We start from the raw sequence: 21,627 nt of genomic DNA, 5'->3' as shown, positions 1-21,627 counted from the left end.
TTTTCTTTATATATAAAGGGTAGGGGGTGGGGGAAACTTGCTTAATGTTGAGATCATCAAATTGTGATATTGTGCAATGAACAAAACAAAACCAAAAAATAATAAGAAAATGAAAACCTAAAAAGACTATAGATATGCAAGCTATTTTTTAGTATCATCCTTAAAAGAGTACTTCTTAGAGAGAGAGAAAAGCACCTGTTGTGAAACTTAATGGTGTCAATGACCAAAAAGTAAGAAATCTCTAAAGTTCATGGAGCAACTGTCTCCTCACTAGATCATCACAGATCACAAATGGGACAAAAGTATATTGTGGAAATTCAATAAAAAGCTTGCAAACATACAGACCCTGAGGAGGGACAACTAGAAGTTAAGCTATTGTCGCACTGCAGAGGGTGGTCTTGACAGGAAAAAAAAAAGGTAGCCCTGAGTAATTTGTTTAAAGAAACAAACCTTTTGTTTAACAATCCTCTGTTTAATGCATGGAGATGGGTGCTCATGTTCCGGAGTCACCCCATATAAATTCCAATACATGGATGCAATCGTGGCGTATACAGATAGCATCTTGATGCTATTTTAGAATTGTTTCACTTTTGGGGCAATTTTCCAAAACATATATCATTATCTGGCTGGATTAGAACTGGTAATAGAAAGTGAGAAGGAACTACTTGGGAATTCGTCTTTCATTCATGTCCTTCAAGTCCTCCTGCCTAGAACATATATATTCTTCTTCTAATTTTTTTTTGGGGGGGGGAAGAGATGAAAGGGGATCACACAGCTAGAAAGTGTTAAGTGCCTGAGGCCACATTTGAACTCAGGTCCTCCTGACTTCAGGGCTGGTGCTCTATCCACTGGCAGCCCCCTATATTCTTTCTTTTTAAAAGAAAGGACAAAGGATAAAGTAGACTACATGTCTTGAGGGTTAGAGAAACCTTCATTGTTTCTGCTGATCTTGTATTTTTTCAATAAAACTCACTCACCTGTGATGACTTCTCAAAGTCCATCTTTCTTGTCTACTAAGGCAAACACTTGGGAATAGTATACAGAGGCTCAAGAGTTAAGGACAAAGCAGCAATGACAGCTGGGTGACAAGGGAGGGAACAGAAGAATAGACATAGAGAAAAAGCCAGAAAGTGGAAAATAAGCATGGCTGTCATTGAGAGCAAGTATTCCCTCCCTAAATAGGAAGCCCTTCCTGCTACAGCACAAGAAACTTACAAAGTCACTAATTTTGTCCATATAAGCTACTCACTTACAAAGTATGGGAAAATTCAATCAATTAGAATTTATTAAAATCATTTTATATGCTCAGCCCAATGACCCAGTGGATAGAGCACCAGCCCTTAAGGCAGGAGGACCCGAGTTCAAATCTGACTTCGGACACTTAACACTTCCTACCTGTGTGACCCTGGGCAAGTCACTTAACTCCAATTGCATTGGGGGTGGGGATGGGGGAGAAAACCATTTATTAAGTGTTTGCTGTGTGCCAAGTATATAGTTGAGTCTCACACACTCCAAGTTGCAAAGTAAGTATTAGTCTAAATTGGTTTAAATATATATGAGTTTCCACACTAGAGGTCACAAGTCCACAATGAGATCTCAAATCCAATTTTTTTTTTAAATGTGCAAAAAACTCTGTAAAGCACTGAACAATACAAAGACTTAGATAACATCGCCTGTCCTTAAGAATCTTATACGCTACTGGGTCAGGTACAACACAAATATCCTTCACAGATAACTGAAGAGGGAAAAGAACTAACAAACTGGAGGACAGGAAGCTTCATAAAAGTTGAATTGCTGAGGTGAGATAGGTCAATGGAGATATGACTCCATTTGAGGTTTTCTTGGCAAAGCTACTTCCTTTACTTGCCATTTCCTTCTCTAGAAAATTTTATAGATGGGGAAATTGAGAAAAACAGGCTGAAGTGACATAACCAGGTCACACAGCTATATGTGTCTGAGGCAACATTTGAACTCAGCTCTTCCTGACTCTAGGCCCAGCACTTTATCCTCTGCACCACCTAGGTATTCCATTTTTGATGAGCAGTTCTATTTCCTTGGGGCATAGCATTCATGAGGAAGACTCTGAAAGAAAGAAAAGTTCTTCAGGAAACAAATCATGAAAGGTCTTAAATGCCAGGTTTAGGAGTTTCCATTTCAACCTATAGACACAATTGAGATCCAATGAAGGTAAGACATGCCTTAAGAAGTTTCTTATAGCAGCTATGTGATGGATAGACTAGAGAAGGACAAGACAAGAAAATTACTAAGATTCAAGCTAGAAATATAAGACTAAAGCAAACAAAATTTTCAGACCACATGAAGCCTTTTGTGACACTTTTTTTACACTTGCTATATTTAGGATTATATTTATTTGCATAATGTGTTTTATCTTCCCTATGAAACAGTAAGCTCCAAGAGGAAGGACTTATGCCTTATCATCTTTGTATGCATGGGATGCTCAATAAATGTTTGCTAAACAGAATAGATCTGTAGAGAATAGGATCCAAAATATACAATTACATGTTGGATTGAACAAGAATAAAAATCCAAAGTTTGGGGATAAAACTGGTTAATTTTAGGTTAGTAAAGGAAGATTCACAGTAAAAGATTTTTGAAAAGGAGGAGAGAAAAGTACACTTCAGAGCAGGGGAAATAAACTCAACACTATATTAATGGGAAAGCAGTAGTCTTTCTCCTCCAGTATGGAAGGAGTTAGTGGCTAAATAATATTTAATCAGCAAAAAATCATTCCTGACAAAGACAAAGCAAATGCACTGGGAAGAAATTTAATGATACCCACTGGCCAACACCTAACTTCAAGCAAAGCAAAAAAAAAAAAAAAAAAAAACACAACATCATGGAATGAACAGCCACACCCTAAAACCTATATCAATCAAGATCTTCCAGGTGTCCCCTAGTACAGGGTTGGAGTTTATCACTCCTTAAGACTGATATTCAACTGTTTGGTCCAAGTACTCAACCAATATTGTTTGCACTCCCAACCTCCTACCCACCTCTTTGTTTTGCATATATATATTCTTCTTAATCAGAAGCCTTTGTTTATATTGTACTTTAACTAGTATTTAAGTAGACATTCTTCTTTTGTTCCTATCCAAGTTCCACTCATCTGTAAGGACCCAGATCAATTTACCCCCAACCTCCATGAAGTCTTTCCATTTTGTGCTCTACCTCTTCAATGAATTTTGATTGCATTACTACACAGTTTAGATTTTTAACCCCTCTAAGGATTTTGTGAATCTTATCTCAATTAGACTGTGGGATCCAGTATTTCATAGGACAAAGCTGAGAAGGATTTGTTTGGTAAGACCTGCATATGTACCTCCTGGTTCTGACAGTTCTATGACCTGAGGCAAATGATTCTTCCAACTAGTATAAATGGGTTGTTGAGGGAAAAAAAAAAACCTTAGGAATCACTAATCAAAAGAAGCTGGGAATAGGGGAACTAAGAAAATGTATTCTATAAACTCATCTAATACAGACTTTTAGCAGCAGAGTCCAGGACAACCATACACCTAGCTGGAAATCAAATCTTAATAGCCGGATAACAACCAACTGTTCCAATCAACTTGGTCAGAAAGATTATAAAAGCTGGTGTCCCAAATGTGCACCTGCCACCTGGTCTTTGCTACTGTACTCTGGCTCAGTGAGTGGCTGAATAGGCATTAGGAAACCTTAGTGGCTTATCTTCTTTCTTGATCTAATATAACTACCACCCCACTCCCTGTAAGGAAGCCCAGGATGAATTAAATAACATGAAAATTAACTCTAGCCAACAAAAATGAGATTTAAAAGAAATTAGTGAGATAGAATAATAAAAGGGATAAAGTGATTCAAGTTCATTCACTCACTGAATACCTTGAGGAGTCCTGTGGCAAAGACATGGTCTCCTCTCAAGGATTTCACATTCTTCTTGAAGAAACAGTAAATATTTACTATAAAAATAATCAATTTAGAATATTACTTTTATTGAAGCAACAAAAAAAAAAAAAAGGGATAATGAATGAATTATGGAAGCAATGGATATTAATGTACCACAGTAAACAATATGAAGAACTCTTAGAAACTTGGGAAAATGTAAATTAATGCATATAAAGTAAGCAGAATTAAGAATGATTTAAGCAAGAACCACAATAAATGGAAACAACATAGAGAGACAACAGAACTGTGACCAACAGAATGGTTATTAAGTTTGAATAGAAAGGACTAAGGGTAAAATACATCTCCTTTCCCAAGCTGGAGAGACTTACATGAATTGATGCTGAGTGAAATGAGCAGGACCAGGAGATCGTTATACACTTCAACAACAATACTATGTGATGATCAATTCTGACGGAAGTGGCCATCTTCAACAATGAGATGAGCTAAATCAGTTCCACTAGAGCAGTAATGAAGTGAACCAAACCAGCTACACCCAGTGAAAACTCTGGGAGACGACTATGAACCACTACATAGAATTCCCAATCCCTCTATTTTAGTCTGCCTGCATTTTTTATTTCCTTCACAGGCTAATTGTACACTGTTTCAAAGTCTGATTCTTTTTATACAGCAAAACAACTGTTTGGACATGTATACATATATTGTATTTAATTTATACTCTAACATATTTAACATGTATTGGTCAACCTGCCATCTGGAGGAGGGGGTGGGGGGGAAGGAGGGGAAAAATTGGAACAAAAGGTTTGGCAATTGTCAATGCTGAAAAATTACCCATGCAAATATCTGGTAAATAAAAAGCTATAATTAAAAAAAAAAAAAAAAACAGAAAGACTGCATACTAGAATAGGAAGATAATAATACGTCATTAAATTTGAACAAGACCTTGATGGGTCCCCCCCCCCTTCTATGTGCATTTTAGTTATAAGAATAGATTCTACTTTTTTTAGGAATAGTGAATCTTCAGAAAATGCCAATAATTTTTAAGATTTATATGAACTAAGGTGATGGAACCAAACTACCTATACACACACACACACACACACACACACACACACACACACACACACACACACACACACACACAGAGTCACACTCACTTTATAATAATATAATAAAGCGTAAAACATGTGTCTGAACTAAATTGTTATGACCAGTCCTGGATCCAAAGAAGAAATGGCAACAAAACATTTTACTCCTTTAGACAGGAAGGACTCAAGTTCATCTTATCTGAACATAGCTGGTCAACTATGCTAAGATAGGGTGAAAATAATGAAATGCCATGAAAGCAAAACAAAACAAAAAGGCAAAAACAAACAAACAAAAACCCCAAAACACTCCAGTAAAATCTAAGGGGGAAAAAATTAGTAGTTTGATAATGGAGCCAAATGTGCAAAGTAATTAAGTTTTGTAAATGTTCAGGGATTATTATAGGATGGATCAAGAAGGCTTCCCAGGAGAGTGGAGAGTACAGGAGGTATGAGTTATGACTTTAAAGGTTGAATTGGATTTGCATAGACTAAGGGGCTATTGGTTTGGAACTCAGGTGATTTTTTTTTTTTAAAGTGTTAACAGTTCCACATTAACCTCACTAGCAAGTACTCTCATCAACTAGCCTACAAGCTTCAACTTCTCTGTCCCTAGAGGAACCTCTCTCTCTATTCTAGAGTTCTTCCTTCTCTTGCCTGTCAGCTCCTGGCAGGTGCAGCAGCCGCTACTTCAATGCAACAGAAGCAAGCTCCCAGTGATCTCTTGCCTGCCTGTCTGCCTGCCTCCTTTCCATACCCCCTGGACTGCCACAGTGCTTAGCTTGCAAATCTATTGCCATGTCACTGAAAGCACCCAAGATTTGATTTGTGCATTCCATAGAAAGAGTTAATTCCAAGTGAGTTCAGGCGCAGAGCTGCTGGTTTATAAATACTCATATCTTGCCTTTGTTTCGAATCTCAGCAAAGAGCAAAACATCTGCCAGTCTAAAATTAAACATCTGCGCCTTCATGGGGAAGGAAATAGGGGACTGCAATTTTATGTGCAAAGAGGTCTAGCCCCAGGGTGAGGACATGGGCATCTGATGTTGGCCATAGGGTTTACGATGAGAAAGTTTTATTCAACAGGGGACTTTGGTCATAGTGAGGAAGCAGATGACAGAGATAGCTAGATCAGTAGGCCATCTGAGAATTGTCCCGGCTTTGGGAGAACCAGCATGACTCACCCACCTGTAACATAGCTAATCCCATTCTCAACCATCTGCAAAGCCCAGAAAATCCATAACAAGTGCCAAGTGCCTGACTAACTCCCTTGTTGACCTTGGTGATCAGGTTTAGAGTGTCACCAAGTAGACTGAACTGAGTACCAATCTTAAGCCTCTTCCTGGGACAGGCTAAACTGAAGTAAGACAGGTAAAGATCCCATTCCCCTACATATGCCATCATCTCCCTGCAGTGGCACTAGGCAGGTTGGCCAGGGAGAAAATCGTTTAGACCGATTTTCACTACAGGTACTATGGATTTAAATGCAGCTGCCTTTTAAGTGGGGCACAATTTAGGAAATTCATGCAGCTGCACATTCTCCTGGTACAACAGACAATGGACAGCCTCAGTCGTACTTCCAGCCTCATCTTTGTGCTTTTCTTAAAATTTGTTTCACCAGCAGGTTCAAAGGGAGAAATGTTTTCAGACTTTTTACTTTCAAGTCATCCCACCCCCCATCAACCTTTAAAACCATTTAAAAACTGTATTCTTCTACTCTCCTACGTTTCTTTCTACATTTCTGTAATTTTCAAACTTGTCATGTTCCAATTCTCTTCAAGTCAATGAACATTTATTAAAGGGCTACTATGTACAAGGTAACATGTGCCATTACTCTTGGCGACAAAAAGCCCCCAGAAATCCTTGCCCATTCTCCCCGTGGTATAGATTAGGCTTTCCACAAAACTCACAGAATTACTAGGAAATAAGCATTGCGATCATCCAAGGGCCACTAACAGAGATAAAGAATTCAAGGCCCAGAAAGAAGAGAACCCCCCCAAATAATAATTAAAGAGCTTTGCTATTTGTTTTAGGTATGATCTTGGACTAACTAAAGAACAGTTTCTTTGTATCCCAAAATGAATGCTTGTGGAGGTGAATTGTTTTTAATCTCTCTAGTTTTTCATTTGTAAAAGGAAGTGATGAACTCCCCAGCTTCTAAGGTCCTTCTCCTGCTGTGTTAGAGGATGGGGAAAAACATATTTAGGTTTACAGAATTTAAGGCAAGGGTCCTTCAATGTTTTTTGGGAACTAGACTCACTCACAACCTGAAGTTCAGAGAGGTGTCAATGAAAATATGAATCTCATGAAATAAGCAGGAGCTAAGGAGATGAGAAAGGGACTAGAAGATAGTTTGCCCCCCCTCAAAAAAAATTTTTTAGCACATTTTACACCTCTATTTTCACAAAGTGAACTCAAAATAGGTTAATTCCAACTAACTGGGCTCACTGAACGATGTAGTATAGAAGCAGAGAGCCCTTTGTATTTCTATACCACAGTTCAGTCTCAACCACTGTAGGCATCTTAGATATGAAAACATATATAGAATTATAAACTGATTAAGGCTTGAAAGGGAAGCCAAAGACAATCTAATGTAGCCCTTTCTTATACATATGAGTAAACTGAGGCCCAGAGGATTAATGGAACAACCCAATGACAAACAGGAGCTCTTTTATATACTCCTGTTATTTTTTATGAAATTTTATATGAAATTTTTTTTAAAAGCCAGTAGCAAGCACCCATCCATCCCCCCTTCCCCCTAAAGTTCATTAGGAAAGGCTGAGGTCTACTTAGCTCAGTGCTTGATATTCCTAAATAGTGAGGTGGTGGATAAAAACACATCAAATTCCAAAGAGTCCATTTGTGCCAAAAGCCCATCTGATTGTACCTAAGTAGGTTTTGTGTTTGATTCCCATCAGCCAGGAGTTCAAGAGAAGAAATTAAGAAAATAAGATTAAAAATAAACTTCATTTCATGTTAACTCTTGAGAGAAGGAAATAAATGAATAACCTCCTCATCCCCAGAATATCAGTTAAAGTAGGAATCTGGACAAAATTCCCAACATGTTATCCCCAAAGGGCATTTAAAACATGGGCATCTTTTGTAGAAAGACATGTAATATCATGTGTGGCGTGTACAAGGGTTAGAATCAGAAAGGGCAAATTTGAGTCTCACTTCCAAATCTTATTAAACTGAATGATCATAAGCAAATCATTAATTTCTGTAAGACTAGGGAAGACTAGGTTTCTTCACAGGATTATTCTGAAGCCAAATTCGATCATGTATGTAAAATGTAAATATTGGCCATTTATTTTATTATTAAGCTGAGTGTTCTTCTTGCAATAACCATAAATTAAAAACTAGTGCCCTATTAGAGAATGGCTAATATAGGTAGAAAATGGAGAAGTATTTTGCCATGATGAAGTGGACCGTTTCAGACAGAGAAAACTGAGAAGAAATCTACAAATTGATGCAGACTTAGAAAACAATGTACACAATGGCAACATTTTAGAGAAAAACTTCAATTTAGATTTTAGAACTCTATAATCATTTCAATGACAAACCACGAGTCCAAAAGAATAAGGATGAAACATGTCACTTACCTCCTGAGAGACTATAAAACACAGAGACACAATTTTCAAATATAGCCAATATAGACTGAATATCATTTACCAGACTTTTATACAACTGAGACTTTTTGTTTGTTCAATGTGGGGGGTAGTGGGAAGGGGCACTTAAATGGATGACTATTTGATTGTACTCCTACTGTGCTACAAAATACTGGGCAAACCACTAAGCCGAAAACACTTATTCCATTCCCATGTCCAGAAAATCTTTTCCTGACTTAACATCATCAGTGGCTTCTAGCAGAGACACTTCTGGGAGGTCAGACTTGACTTTCCAAAAAGAGACAGCAATAATAATAACCAAGATTCTAACCAAGAAGAGCATACATACACCACATTTCCTTGACCTAGTTAAGGGTTGGTGAACCACTGTAAAACACAACCACTGCCTTAGAGAAGTAGTATTGTACTATTAACTTGAAACAATGGTGTGAAAAGAATGCAATAATGAAGGGAATAGGCTGTCTCTCAAGGGGAGATGAGATTCAAGTAAAAGTATGAATAATAACTACTTCAGTTAAAATAACTCTATGGATCATAATGATTTCACATTCTTTTCGGCAATTCATATTTTACAAAGTGAATTCGCCATCTACTTCCCTGGATCCTTATAAAACACCCTTCTCGTGGGATGAGAGTATTCCCCCTGTCTTATAGAAAAAGGAAACTGAGGTGCAGAGAAAACAGTAAATATATCATGGTGGCAAGTTATGAACCAGGAACCATGACCAAACTTCTAGTCTTGGCTCTTGAACTAAGAAATATCAACCATTCACATTTTAACATTTTAAGATTCACCATTGTCCTTTCCTCACATCTGACCCAAGAGACCAGGAATACAAGTGTAGCAGCTTCACATCTATGAGAAGCAGTCTCCTCATTATCACTGCTCATATTGTACAGGAATGAACACAGAACCAACATCACAAAGTAAGCTTAAAGCAACACAACAAGCTAATGGTTGAGTAGAGAATTCAGTTCTCTTGGTTTCTAGCTTGGGTTGGTTTGTTTGAATTCATCAAGTATCTGAATTAGGAGTTCGATCTTCATAAAAGGAGAAACAGGCATACCAATTTCATTAAAACAAGATGTCTGGGCAGTAAGCCATTTGATTTTGGCCTGCTGCAGAAGAGATCTTGCAGCTTTCAGACTACTTGGTCCCATTCCGTCCCCCCCCCCCCCCCCCCGCCCTTGCTTTTCAAAGCCCACTGCCAATTCATGCTACTGGATGTCAACCCCTGACTGGCACTACTAATAGTGGTCTCCTATATTCTATAAGAAGTCTGCATCTTTCTGGTGCAACTACTCTCCTCTGACACTCCCCCACCCCAAAGTTGTATGACATGAGCTTCCTGTTGAAATGGTAGGCAGATAAAACTGCACTGATGGACAAATTTCTCTCCTCCCGCAGGCCAAATCAGCCTTGTTGTCAGAAGGCATTTGCACGCGCAAGCACACATACATAAATGCGCACACAGAGTTTGTTTTCAGGGAGGGCAAAATGAGAAATTCTCTGAATTATTGAGGCCAAATTACAAACAATACCATTTGCTGACCTAAAATTCCAGCTATCCCCAATATGCTGAACCTGTACTTAAAATATAGGGTTATCCTTCAAAACGGATTTTTACATCTAATCCTTCTAAATTTCAAGTGGAAACATAAAGGAACCTGAAGGCAAGTAACTCTGGGTTTACACAGATGGTGTACCTAAAACAGACCATTATTATCCTGACAGTCTTCCCAGCTTACCTGTCCACCATTAATAGATTCAATAAAGGAAAATATCTCAATTATTCGTTCTAAAAATAATGCAGCACAGCCTTATGTTGGGGAAGGGGGGGGAGAGATCAGAAAATAAAACGGAGCAAAAGGAAACTGGTTGCTGAAACTTGTTGCTAATTAGTTCACTCACAGGAACTGGCAAGGGGATTTAAGGAAGAGGAACAGACCAGGAAGAATGACAAGCATGTCCTCTCAGGATGTTCATTCTACTCCACATCCCCCATCCAAAGCATGACTTTCAGATTAAAGAGTACACACATCAAGACTATAGACAGAGAAGCAAGTTCTTCCCCCATCCAATCTGATTATTGTGAGAACGCAAAATTCTGAGTGTCTCATCTCGAGGCCCTGCATACCAATTAGGTAGGTACCTTGGAATTGCTTGGTGGGACTAAATATGCCTTTCTTCCTATCCTGAGAACTGAATTTCACCAAAAAGAAAAAAAGCAAAAGGAGCCTATGTCATACACCTCTCTTCATTGAGGGGAACAAGTAGATATACTAAGAGGCAGACCCCATCAAGCCAGAGCTATTTTGTGAGTAAATTTCAATGTTAACTTTCCCCTTGGCAGCAAAGGAACATAAATGAGAAAAATCCTGAGGACAAGGAAAAGTAGAAAGATAGCAGAGAAACCCCTGACCCTTCAAGATCAGATCCCAAACAGCATCATGCCATCAAATCTAAACAGTCTAGGTCTCTGGCTATAACCCTAGCAGCTACCTTCCTTATCTAGTCACTAGGATGAATGACCTTAGTCCCCAGCATCTTGAACCTACAAGTCACTTAAGCAAAAAAAAGACTAAGGGAGCAAAGATGATTAGAGACGAGACCATCACGTTTCCAAGAGGGGCAAGCCTTGTTCCCCCATTTGGCTTCTTGAAAAAGTGATAGGAATGTAGGTAGGAGAACACGGAAAGGGGATGTATGATTTCCTGCTACATCTTACCTGTCTCCTCTCAAAACCCAGTACATTTACAAAAAAAAGTAGTTACAGGAAGGGAAAGAACTAGGCAACTTAAAAGCAACAACAAAAAATAAAGCTCTGGAACCTAGATTTCTAATTTAGCTTTAAGTCACTTTGTAAACTCCATTGAGCGATGGAACCTTGGGGGTCTTAAGCTCTTTTGCCCCCCAAAAACAAAACAGAACAGGAAGCCAAATTCGTGGCCCCAATTAGCCAAAGGCTGATCTGCCAAAGTACAGGGAGGCCCTGGGAGGACTTCCAGAAGGCATAATGTACAGCAACACAAACGAGCGCCAGGTGGTTCTGGGACATTACCTGAGTAGCTGCCTGTGGACTTGATGTACATCTGGCCGTACTGCTCCTCCACCATGGTGTCGTACGCCTCATCGTCCTCCTCGTCTTCTTCGTTATGGTAGGAGGTGGGGCTGTCTGTGGTGGGGAGGCTGCTGGCCCCGGGGCTGGTCCTCTCACCCTGGGAGTACTGTACCTGCTGGATGTTGGGGATGAGAGTGGCCAGGCTGGGCATCCCGTAGTACGAGACTCGAGACAGCTTCAGAGGAGCCGCCCCGCCCACTGCCGCCCCGCCGCCCCCCGAGCCATCCCGGGCCCCAGCTTCCAGGGGCCGCTTGGCGGCCAGGCCTGGGCCCGCTGCCGGCTGGAGCTCCAGGTTCTCATGCTTCACACGGGTGAGAAGCGGGATGGGCACAGAGGGGGACATGACATAGGGTGCAGGGCCGGGCTGCAGCTGGTTGCAGGGGCTCTGGGGCTCCGAACTGGTGTCCTCGATCATGGCGGTCTGCGAGTCACAGTGGGGCGAGCTCACCTTGAACATCAAGTCTGTGCCCCGCTCCACAATGTGCTGGATCTGCAGGAAGCCGGCCGTGTACATCACCACGAGCTGCTCGCTGGCTGCCATCCTGAGCTTCCCGGTGTAGCAGAAGGAGAGGATCTGCTGGAAGCAGGCAGGGGGCACTGTGCCGGGCAGCTCAAAGGCGCTTTTGCTGTTCCCACTGAACAAGTCCCGGAAATAGAGGCTGCTGGCCGCCAGGACCGCCCGGTGAGCCTTGAAGGCTTGCCCTTTGACGACGATGGAGACATCACAGTAGAGCCCCAGCAGGCGCTGTTCATTCAGGCAACCCAGGACTGTGTTCCCAAAATTGGGGATCTCTATGTGCAACATCTGGGACATGACTGGGCAAGGAGCCAGGACACCTTAGACATTCAACACAGCTGGTTCCAAAGAAGGGCACATCTGTAAAGAAGGACAGGGGAGGTTCAAGATGGTGGGGAGAGATGGAGGAGAGGAGACAAATTGGGGTCAGTTTCTTATCTGGGGAAATGAAAATTTGTGAAAATAACATGAAAATTCACAGTTCAAGAACTTCTGAAGTGGTGGAAAGAATACCAGCTGCCCAACCATAAAGGGTTAAATGGATATTCTGCTTTCAAAGAGGGAAGAGGGAAGATATTCTCTCTAAGCCCACATTTCCCCTATGACCAGTTAGTTACCTCCCTGCTTCCACAGTCCTTTTCTCACTGTGATTCCAAACCATAGAGCTTTCCAGAGGTTCTTAGGCAGCAACTTTGTTACCCTGAAACCCAGCTTCTGAAGCAGGACCAGGAAAACCAAAAAAGTAAGTAGGAGAAAAAAACCAAAAACCCAAGGCCTAAATATATGCTTGCTCCCTGAATTCTTCTTCTTCTGAACCATCTCCAAGCCTACAATGCTAATGTTTATTAAAAGAAGAAACAAAAAGGATCCCAGCAGCAAAGGAATGGAGCTTTTGAAGGGAGAATCAAACACCTCCTACTGCCACCCTTCCTTCTCCGCTTCCCCCACCAGACACCTAAGGCAGACAAGAGACTGCAGATCAGCAATTTGATGTGGCCCAGACAAGAAACCTTTGGTTTCAGAAAGGGCCCAGGGAATGCTGCCAACACTGATGGTATTCTTTTCTTCTCCTGCAGCATTTCTGGAAATTAGCACTCTTCCTGAGTAGCAACACAATCCTCACCTACCTATAGATAGGAGACATATATGTACCCATCTGAGAGGAAGAGAGGGAGGAAGGGAGGGAGGGAGGGAGAGAAGGAGAGAGGGAGGAAAAAAGGAAAGGAGGGAGAGAGAGAGAAATATTCACTAATATAGTACAGTAAGTATATAATCACAGCAAAAAATTTTAAGGCATTTTTTTTTCTTTTCCTTTAAAAGCATCCAGGCCCTTTTATGCTAAAAGGAAGACACCTAATAGTTTTACTTTTCCCCCTTGTTTCTTTTTTGACTTTCATGAAAAGATAGAATGAGGAGGGAAAAAAAAAGAAGGATGGGAAAAGGTTAAGAGAGAACTTGGAAGGACAAGTCAGCTCCCTGGTGACAACTTCTTTCAGCCATCCCTTGCTTCCCAACACCAATCCAAGATCTACTGGCCTTTTAAAGCTTTGGCCTCCAACCAGCTATTTTAAGGCACTGAAGAGCATTCTCCTTTGCTCCCCAACCATCAAGCATCCAAACAGTTAAAACTCCAAACCCAAACTCTTTGGTCTGAACTATACCAGGAAATGAGTTACAAACTAACTAAAAGATCACAAAGACACATGCTGTCCAGACTTTACGTACCCCTGCCCCCAATACCCTAGGTAGGCTTGATGCTACAGGGGAAATCCCAACCTGAGTCTGCCAGGAAGGGAAAGGTACTGAAAGGGGGGAAAGAAAGAGAGCTTTGAGAACTGATCAGGACCAGACACATCCAAGGTTGGTCAGGAAACCCCGGCAGAGGGACTCAAGAAATGTTTACCTGATGATAAATTCTAAAGGGGGATGAGGGTGGGGGGTGGGGAAAGCCAGAGAAAGAGATGAGAGAGAATTAGGAGGGGGAAAAAACAGCCGATTTAGAAAAGGCCAGAAGTCCTGCACAAAGGGCTGCTCTGTTCTGAAAAAATCTGAAGTCCGGCTCTATCTGCAGAGCTGAGGAACAGGAAGGAAGGAAAGAGAAGGAGCGAGGGAGAGAGACGAGCCGCCAGACAGGCAATCTCACTGTGCTGCTAGTCCAAGAGAAGCAAGAACACTCTCTAGAGAAAGAACTTTACTGGCTCCCAATCTCCTGGCTGGCAAACCTACCTTAGGATGCCGCGGGACTGTAGGTTGTCACCGCCAAAGGCTGGCTAAGTGACTTGTGCCTCTACGGGAACTGCAGCAAACGGAGGAGAGCGTGCACTCAGGGTGGAGGGGCAGCAGGGGGAGGGAGGGGGGGAAAGTCTCCAGCCCTCCGTTTGTATCTACTGGAGCTGAGGCTATATTAGCCAGTCCAATCTCCCAGGCAGCGAACGGCATCTAAATGAACAGGCCGGATGCAGATGAACATTCAGGCTGCTCTGGGGAATGAATAGCCGTCTTTGATTAGGGACCCGGAGTAAATGCCAACTTCAAACTGAAGCTTTAAAAACAGCGAAATCTCAGAGCCAGAGGAATGCACGGCTCCGAGTGTTGGTACAAGACAGACTTTTGATGACTCACTGCAATGCAAACAAAGATGGCAGAAATACTGTACTGTACGCTGATGAAATGCTTAGTGGTGCCACGGCAACTGAGACAGGCTTTAAATTTATAGTGCAGTTTTGCATATGAATTACCCAGTAAACTGCCTCCCCTGCCATCTAGTACATCCAGAGTGTCAAAGCATTTAAACTATTCCAAACAGTCTGCAGGGTTGGCATCGCCCCTGCTTAACTCCTCCAGGGAGAGGAGGAAATGAGTTGGGAGTAGAGCAAAAGGAGGCAAAAAGAGGCAGAAAGGAATGGGGTGGGGGGTGGGGAAAGAAGGGAAAGGAGCAGCGCACAGGAACAAGGGAGGCCATCAAAGAGACCCGAAGAAAGAGAGGGAGAGATAGCATCCGGGACAGATGGAGAACGAAAAACACAAGAAGATGCCGAATAGAGAAAAACCAGATGTCCATTTACACCCCACAAAAAACACCTTGAAAATATCAAACTTCGTATACCCCAGTCCCAAGTTGGTGGATTTCTCTTCAGCTAAGCTCTGGGCTTTCGAATCAAATTTGAAAAATATCCCTAACCCCTACCTATCTCTCCCTCCTTTCAACAAGCAACTTTCTGAAATGTGATGGAGCAACTGACATGGGCCAAAATGTTTCCACCTAGAAAGGGGGAAAAAAAAAAAAAAAAAAAAAAAAGGGCAAGCCTCCCTTCTCTCCCTAACTCCCTCCACCCCTCCCAAGCCAAGAACTCCTCACCACCTTTTCTTAACACACTAGAAAAACATTTTCAGCTGCAGGAACCGCGATGACTGCCTCATGGGAACAGCTCTCAGGCTGCGGCTCCATCCACTAAAAGCAAATCCATTTGCGTAAGTAATGAAATCCTAGTCACATTGTCTCCTCACTTCAGATTCAAAAAGTATTTAACATGTATTGAGCTGAGTTTGGGCCTTTTTCTGGGAAAGAGTCTGTCCCTTGCTTGTCTTTTCTGCTCTTAGGGAGCCCTGATTTTATAACTCCTCCTAGGGCTATAGATAACATTCTTGACTTTTTCCCCCCTTCTCTCCAGTTTCTATTGCCTGAAATGTCTCAAGTCACAGTACCTGAATTCCAGAGCAGCTCAAAAACCATGCATGCAGATAGATACCCTGGACCCCTGCCCAACCACTTCCTAGTTACGAGAAGTGTACGTGTGCTGGGTATTTTCCTGTTCAATGGACCTCCAACACATTAACTTCAGGACTGCAGATATAATAGAGGAAAAGGAAAGAACTGCAGGAGTGGGGAAATGAGCAGGAGCTGCACTTAGGAAGCAAAGAGTTCTAACTAAGGCTTTTCCTATTCAAGTCCAACATACCAGTATCCTCTTGGCACCTGAGCCAATGTTGGCCACGGTAAATTGAGTAATCTCAATGCCCCTCTCATTCCCTTTCCCACTCCCTGACTAGGCTCTACTGACTGCCAATTTCCTGGTCAATTTGCATCCCCCTTTTCTCCCAGTATCCAAATGATTGGGTTTCCTTAGAGTCAGAAGGCTGCCTGCCTCTCTAGATGACCTACTATGTGACCTTGGGAAAGTCCTTCATTGCTTCAGGCTTCTGTTTCATTCTCTAGCTAGATAAGACAGTGGTAATGGAATATTAAAAGCATCATCTGATTAGGTAATAGAATTGTTGTGAAGATAAAGTAAAATTCTTTATTTAAAAAAAAAAAAAAAGCCATGAAATTGCTTTGAAAAGTATAAAGACCTAAAGAACTATAAAGGTTTAGTGATTAGGTTACTGCCTGAGGAAAACTATTCTCCAGAAATCCTAACATTTAAAATTCTGGTTTGCTGTGGGAGAAAGGGAAGAAAGAGAAGGTAAAGAAAGGCTGCTTCTTGAGAGAAAGCCCCTGAAGAATACAATGTGTATCTGAGAAAGCCATCTTGGGACAGGAACATCCTCACTGCTTTATCTCCTTCTTATCTCCTTCTCCTCCTCTCCCCTCCCCCCACCCCTTTCTGCCTAACAACTCCTTTCAGAAGAGTATGGGAGACTAAAGAATGAGCCAGCTGGTGCCTCCCTATTCACTCACAGGCCTTGGCTTCCGAAAACTAGATAAAAACAAGATGAATAGAGAGCTTGAAGAAATCCAGGTGTGTGGAAGGAGCTCTGAGCAGGGAGCTGTCCAAGTGAAGGTACTTCGGAGGCGAAATTATGCGTGGTCTTTCTTCACCACCAATATTAAGCTGATGACAACCATCAGGGGGGAGTATAGAAACAAGTAGTATGATTGGGAGAAAAAATAGCTGAGCTCAGCAGCATGAAAGCATGAATCTCTTTAAGGCATGAGAAGCATGGTCCTTCCTACTCCCTCTGTCTGAAACATAGCCAAAATTTCTGGGGTACAGAATGGAAAGAGGAAATAACACCCCTTATTGGCCCAGCCATTAGTCCCATATTATGTTAAAGATGCTGACAGAGAAAATTCAATCATTCTTCTTTCTACCCACCTCCAAGTGGTCTCTGAAAGGAAACTAAACCTTTCATTGTATGACAGGCTAAGGATCAAATTCTTCAAACTGACATCCAAGGCCATGCTTGCTATTAAGCTCCCAACTTAGCTATATACTTTCCAGGTGTGGCTGTTTGTTGAGACTCTTCCTGGATCATAGCCCTGATCTCATCCACAAATTTGTTCATTGTATTCCCCCATACAGCATGCCTCCCCCCTTAGATCTTTAAAGGCCAACTTCAAAATCTCACAAACCACCTTGCCTTCAATTAGCCCATATAATGGAATCTTCCCTTTTTCTGAGAACTCACAGAAGTTTTGAGTCTGCACTTATAAGACTGTAGCAAAGTCTTCTCTGTCCAACTAGATTATGGCTTTTTTGAGGATGAGTATTAGATTTCCTATTCTACTGAACTCACAGCGCACCTCATCTAAGGCTGGAAACAGAAAACGCATCACTATAGGTCGAATTAGACAACAGAATCCACAGCTTCCCAGCATTTCCTTTCTTTAGGTCAGCTCAGGAAAAAAAAAAATTCACATAACCCCACAATAGAACTCTTCACCCAGCTATCAAAGCATTTCCCATGAATAATGTTCATTCCTTTAAAGTAATTTACAGATCATCATAATGTTTAAGAATGTCCTGCTGTAAATAGGAAAGATCAAAAAGTAGAACTCAGTGTAAGCAGGAATGTGGAAATATAGGCACACTAATTTATTCCTGCTGGAATTGTGAATGGTCTGACCATTCTATAAAGCAATATGGATGGAAAGAAAGTAGCTAAAATGTCCGTATTCTTTGATTCAGAGATTCCAGTGACATCTGCATAGTTATGGCATTCAAGGATTTAAAAAAATGTTCCATACATATATTTATGCCAATACTTTGAAGGGAAGGGTACTGGCAGCAGTAAAGATCTAGAAGCAAAATTGATAACCAAAAATTGGAGAAGAGCTAAAAAGAAATTAGGCTACATAAATATATTGGAACAATAATAACCAAGCTTGGCCAGAAAGAAGTTATGTGAGATAGAACTCCCTCTTCCTTCTTTGAAAAAGTAAGTAACTATAGGTGTGGAACACTGCATATGTCAAGATAATGTGGTCTATTTTAGCTGAACTAATTTGTTTTCTTTTTTATTCTTGTTATAAAGTATGGCTCTCAGAGTGGGGAGGGAGGATTCTTTGAGAAATGTAGGTGACAAACAAAAGATGCCATTCTCTTTTAAAGAAATGAACAGCAACAAGATCTGCTATGAAGCAAATTTTGGATCAGAGGTTTCCTGAAGAATTCCGATATGCAATAAAGCATAGAGCACATACTTCAACAGATCTATTATCTCATCCATGTCCTTTTAGTGGTTCAGACTGCAACCCACCTATACCCTGTCATCTTTTGGGACAGGCCTCAAACCTGGAAATACTGCACAGAAAAATCATCCACCTACTATGTAAGGGTGCTTTCTTCCGGCTCTCCTGACATTTCCTGGATCCTACTGAGGCACTTATGTTATTCTTCACTATGTGACCTCAGCCTGCCTCCTTTTCTAATCATACATCTCTGATATTCTTTTTACCCACAGATAAAATGAAGGTTAGTGTGACAGTAGGCAGAGGGCTGGAAAATTTTAGTTCAAGGTATTCCTTTGACACATCCTTGCTGTGTGACCAGGAGCAAATTATTTAATCTCTCAGTGGATTTGGCAACTTTCTAAAATCAAATTATAAGATGCATTGATGGACAGAACTTCCACACAAGGTGAGATTCCTATTCCAAAGCAAAACCAAAATATAGCATAAACCCAACAAGATACAATAAAATTAATGTTTTAAAACAAGTGAGGCTTTCCATATGAGGTGGTTCTCATTCTGGCTCTAATCTATCCTAAAGAAATGTTAACTTACACTTAACACTGTACACCAAGATAAGATCAAAATGGGTCCATGATTTAGGCATAAAGAATAAGATTATAAATAAATTAGAGGAACATAGGATACTTTACCTCTCAGACTTGGAGGAGGAAGGAATTTATGACCAAAGAATAACTAGAGATCATTATTGATTACAAAATAGAAAATTGATTATATCAAATTAAAAAGTCTTTGAACAAACAAAACTAATGCAAACAAGATTAGAAGGGAAGCAACAAACTCGGAGAACATTATTATAGTTAAAGGTTCTGATAAAGGCCTCATTTTCAAAATATATAGAGAATTGACTATAAGAAATCAAGCCATTCTCCAATTGGTAAATGGTCAAAGGATATGAACAGACAATTTCAGATGATGAAATTGAAACTATTTCTAGTCATATGAAAAGATGCTCCAAGTCATTATTAATCAGAGAAATGCAAATTAAGACAACCCTGAGATATCACTAACACCTGTCAGATTGGCTAGAATGATAGGGAAAGGTAATGCAGAATATGTTGGAGGGGATGTGGGAAAATAGGGACACTGATACATTGTTGGTGGAGCTGTGAATACATCCAGCCATTCTGGAGAGCAATCTGCAACTATGCTCATAAAGTTATCAAACCGTGCATACCCTTTGACCCAGCAGTGTTGCTACTGGATTTGTATCCCAAAGAGATCTTAAAGAAGGGCAAGGGATCTGTATTGCAAAAATGTTTGTGGCAGCTCTTTTTGTAGTGGCCAGAAACTGGAAACTACGTGGATGCCTATCAATTGGAGAATGGCTGAATAAATTATGGTATATGAAAATTATGGAATATTATTGTTCTGTAAGAAATGACCAGCAGGATGAATTCAGAGAGGTTTGGAGAAACTTATATGAACTGATGTTGAGTGAAATGGGCAGAACCAGGAGATCATTATACACTTCAACAACGATACTGTATGAGGATGTATTCTGATGGAAGTGGATATCTTCAACAAAGAAAAGATCTAACTCAGATCCAATTGATTAATGATGGAAAGAATCAGCTACACCCAGAGAAGGAACACTGGGAATGAATATAAACTGTTAGCATTTTTGTTTTTCTTCCCAGGTTATTTTTACCTTCTGAATCCAATTCTTCCTGTGCAACAAAAGAACTGTTCGATTCTGCATACATATAGTATATCTAGAATATACTATAACATTTAACATGTATAAAGACTGCCTGCCATCTAGGAGAGGTGGTGGAGGGAGGGAAGGGAAAAATCAGAACAGAAGTGAGTGCAAAGGATAATGTTGTAAAAAATTACCCATGTATATGTACTGTCAATAAAAAGTTATAATAAAAAAGTTATATATTCCATAATATCACTTCCAATTCTAAGCACCTACAATTATCTTTGGAACCAGCCTGAGAATTGCAGGCAAATTACTAAGCTATTTTAGAAGTTTTTATTTTAAAACACACAAGCCTAATGTCCATCATCAGTGAGGAAAGCAAGTAGGTATAGCAGCTGATAGCACAGGAGCTCTCTCTCATCAAAGAGAAAAACCAGAGATCTTCTCATCACAGACTCAGGTAAGCCAGCCAAAAATCTTACCATTCCAGGTTTCCCCTCCCCTGTGTCCTCCATGGTTTCTGCTTAAATACCCTAGTGTTCAGGGCCAGACAAACTTCCCCTGAGAAGTAAAGATTATTCACCTAGAAAACGATGTGACTGTCACATCCCCCAGGGGACCACAAGACAATTAGGCAGTTTTGCTGCCTTGTCCTTAAGCAACCTGTGAAGCATGGAGGCTTAACTACAACCCACCAATGTTCAACAGCAATTTATTCACAGAGAAGGAAAGGAAAGAAAGGCGCTGGTTTTAAATTGCATTCTTAGAAGCCTTGGCAGGGGCTGAAACAAAGCTGAACTTTAGCAGGGGGGGGGGGGGGGGGGAGAGAGGAAAGAAAAAGGTTTTGCCTCTCCTTTGAGAACTGTAAATAAAATCAGGATACAGAAATGACAGCTCTCTCTGACCCAAACATTCAGGGAGAAAGAAAAACTAGGAGGAAGTGAGGGATAGAGAAGAGATTTAATGAGAAAACACCTTCCTGCTTTCTTTGAAGAGGTGGGTAACAATAGCTAAGGAATACTGCATGTCAGACTTTTACAATATCTTCGTTACTATTTCCCTTTTATTCTTTACTATAAAGAAGATTCTCCAGGAGGCTAAGGAAGCACATTAGGAAATGGAATTATTAAGAACAAGATAATAAAAAAAATTATTTTTATAAAATAAAAATAGAAAAATAAAAGGAGCTGAGAATAAGAACCTCTTACCTCACATACCCAGATACAAAAAAGGGATGGAAATGAACTAAACATCCCT

At 40.7% G+C, this 21,627-nt stretch overlaps 1 protein-coding gene across 6 annotated transcripts in view; it reads right to left on the bottom strand.

Annotated features, from left to right (window-relative positions):
- Positions 1-21,627, bottom strand: part of NACC2 (NACC family member 2) — a 159,303-nt gene that overhangs the window by 24,123 nt on the left and 113,553 nt on the right. For 3 of the 6 annotated variants that reach the window (XM_074294108.1, XM_074294109.1, XM_074294111.1), the window contains exon 2: positions 11,674-12,610. In XM_074294108.1, coding sequence (XP_074150209.1) covers positions 11,674-12,547 — 874 coding nt within the window. In that variant the 5' untranslated portion in view covers positions 12,548-12,610. Of the gene's footprint in view, positions 1-11,673; positions 12,611-14,476; positions 14,585-21,627 lie in introns of those variants that run through there. The other 3 variants (XM_074294113.1, XM_074294112.1, XM_074294110.1) reach the window with 2 other exon arrangements.

This window comes from Sminthopsis crassicaudata, chromosome 2 (genome assembly GCF_048593235.1).
Source record: "Sminthopsis crassicaudata isolate SCR6 chromosome 2, ASM4859323v1, whole genome shotgun sequence".
NCBI classification, from domain to species: Eukaryota; Metazoa; Chordata; class Mammalia; order Dasyuromorphia; family Dasyuridae; genus Sminthopsis; species Sminthopsis crassicaudata.
Note: the sequence above shows the minus strand (reverse complement) of the source record. Positions and strands in the feature narration are given on the sequence as shown.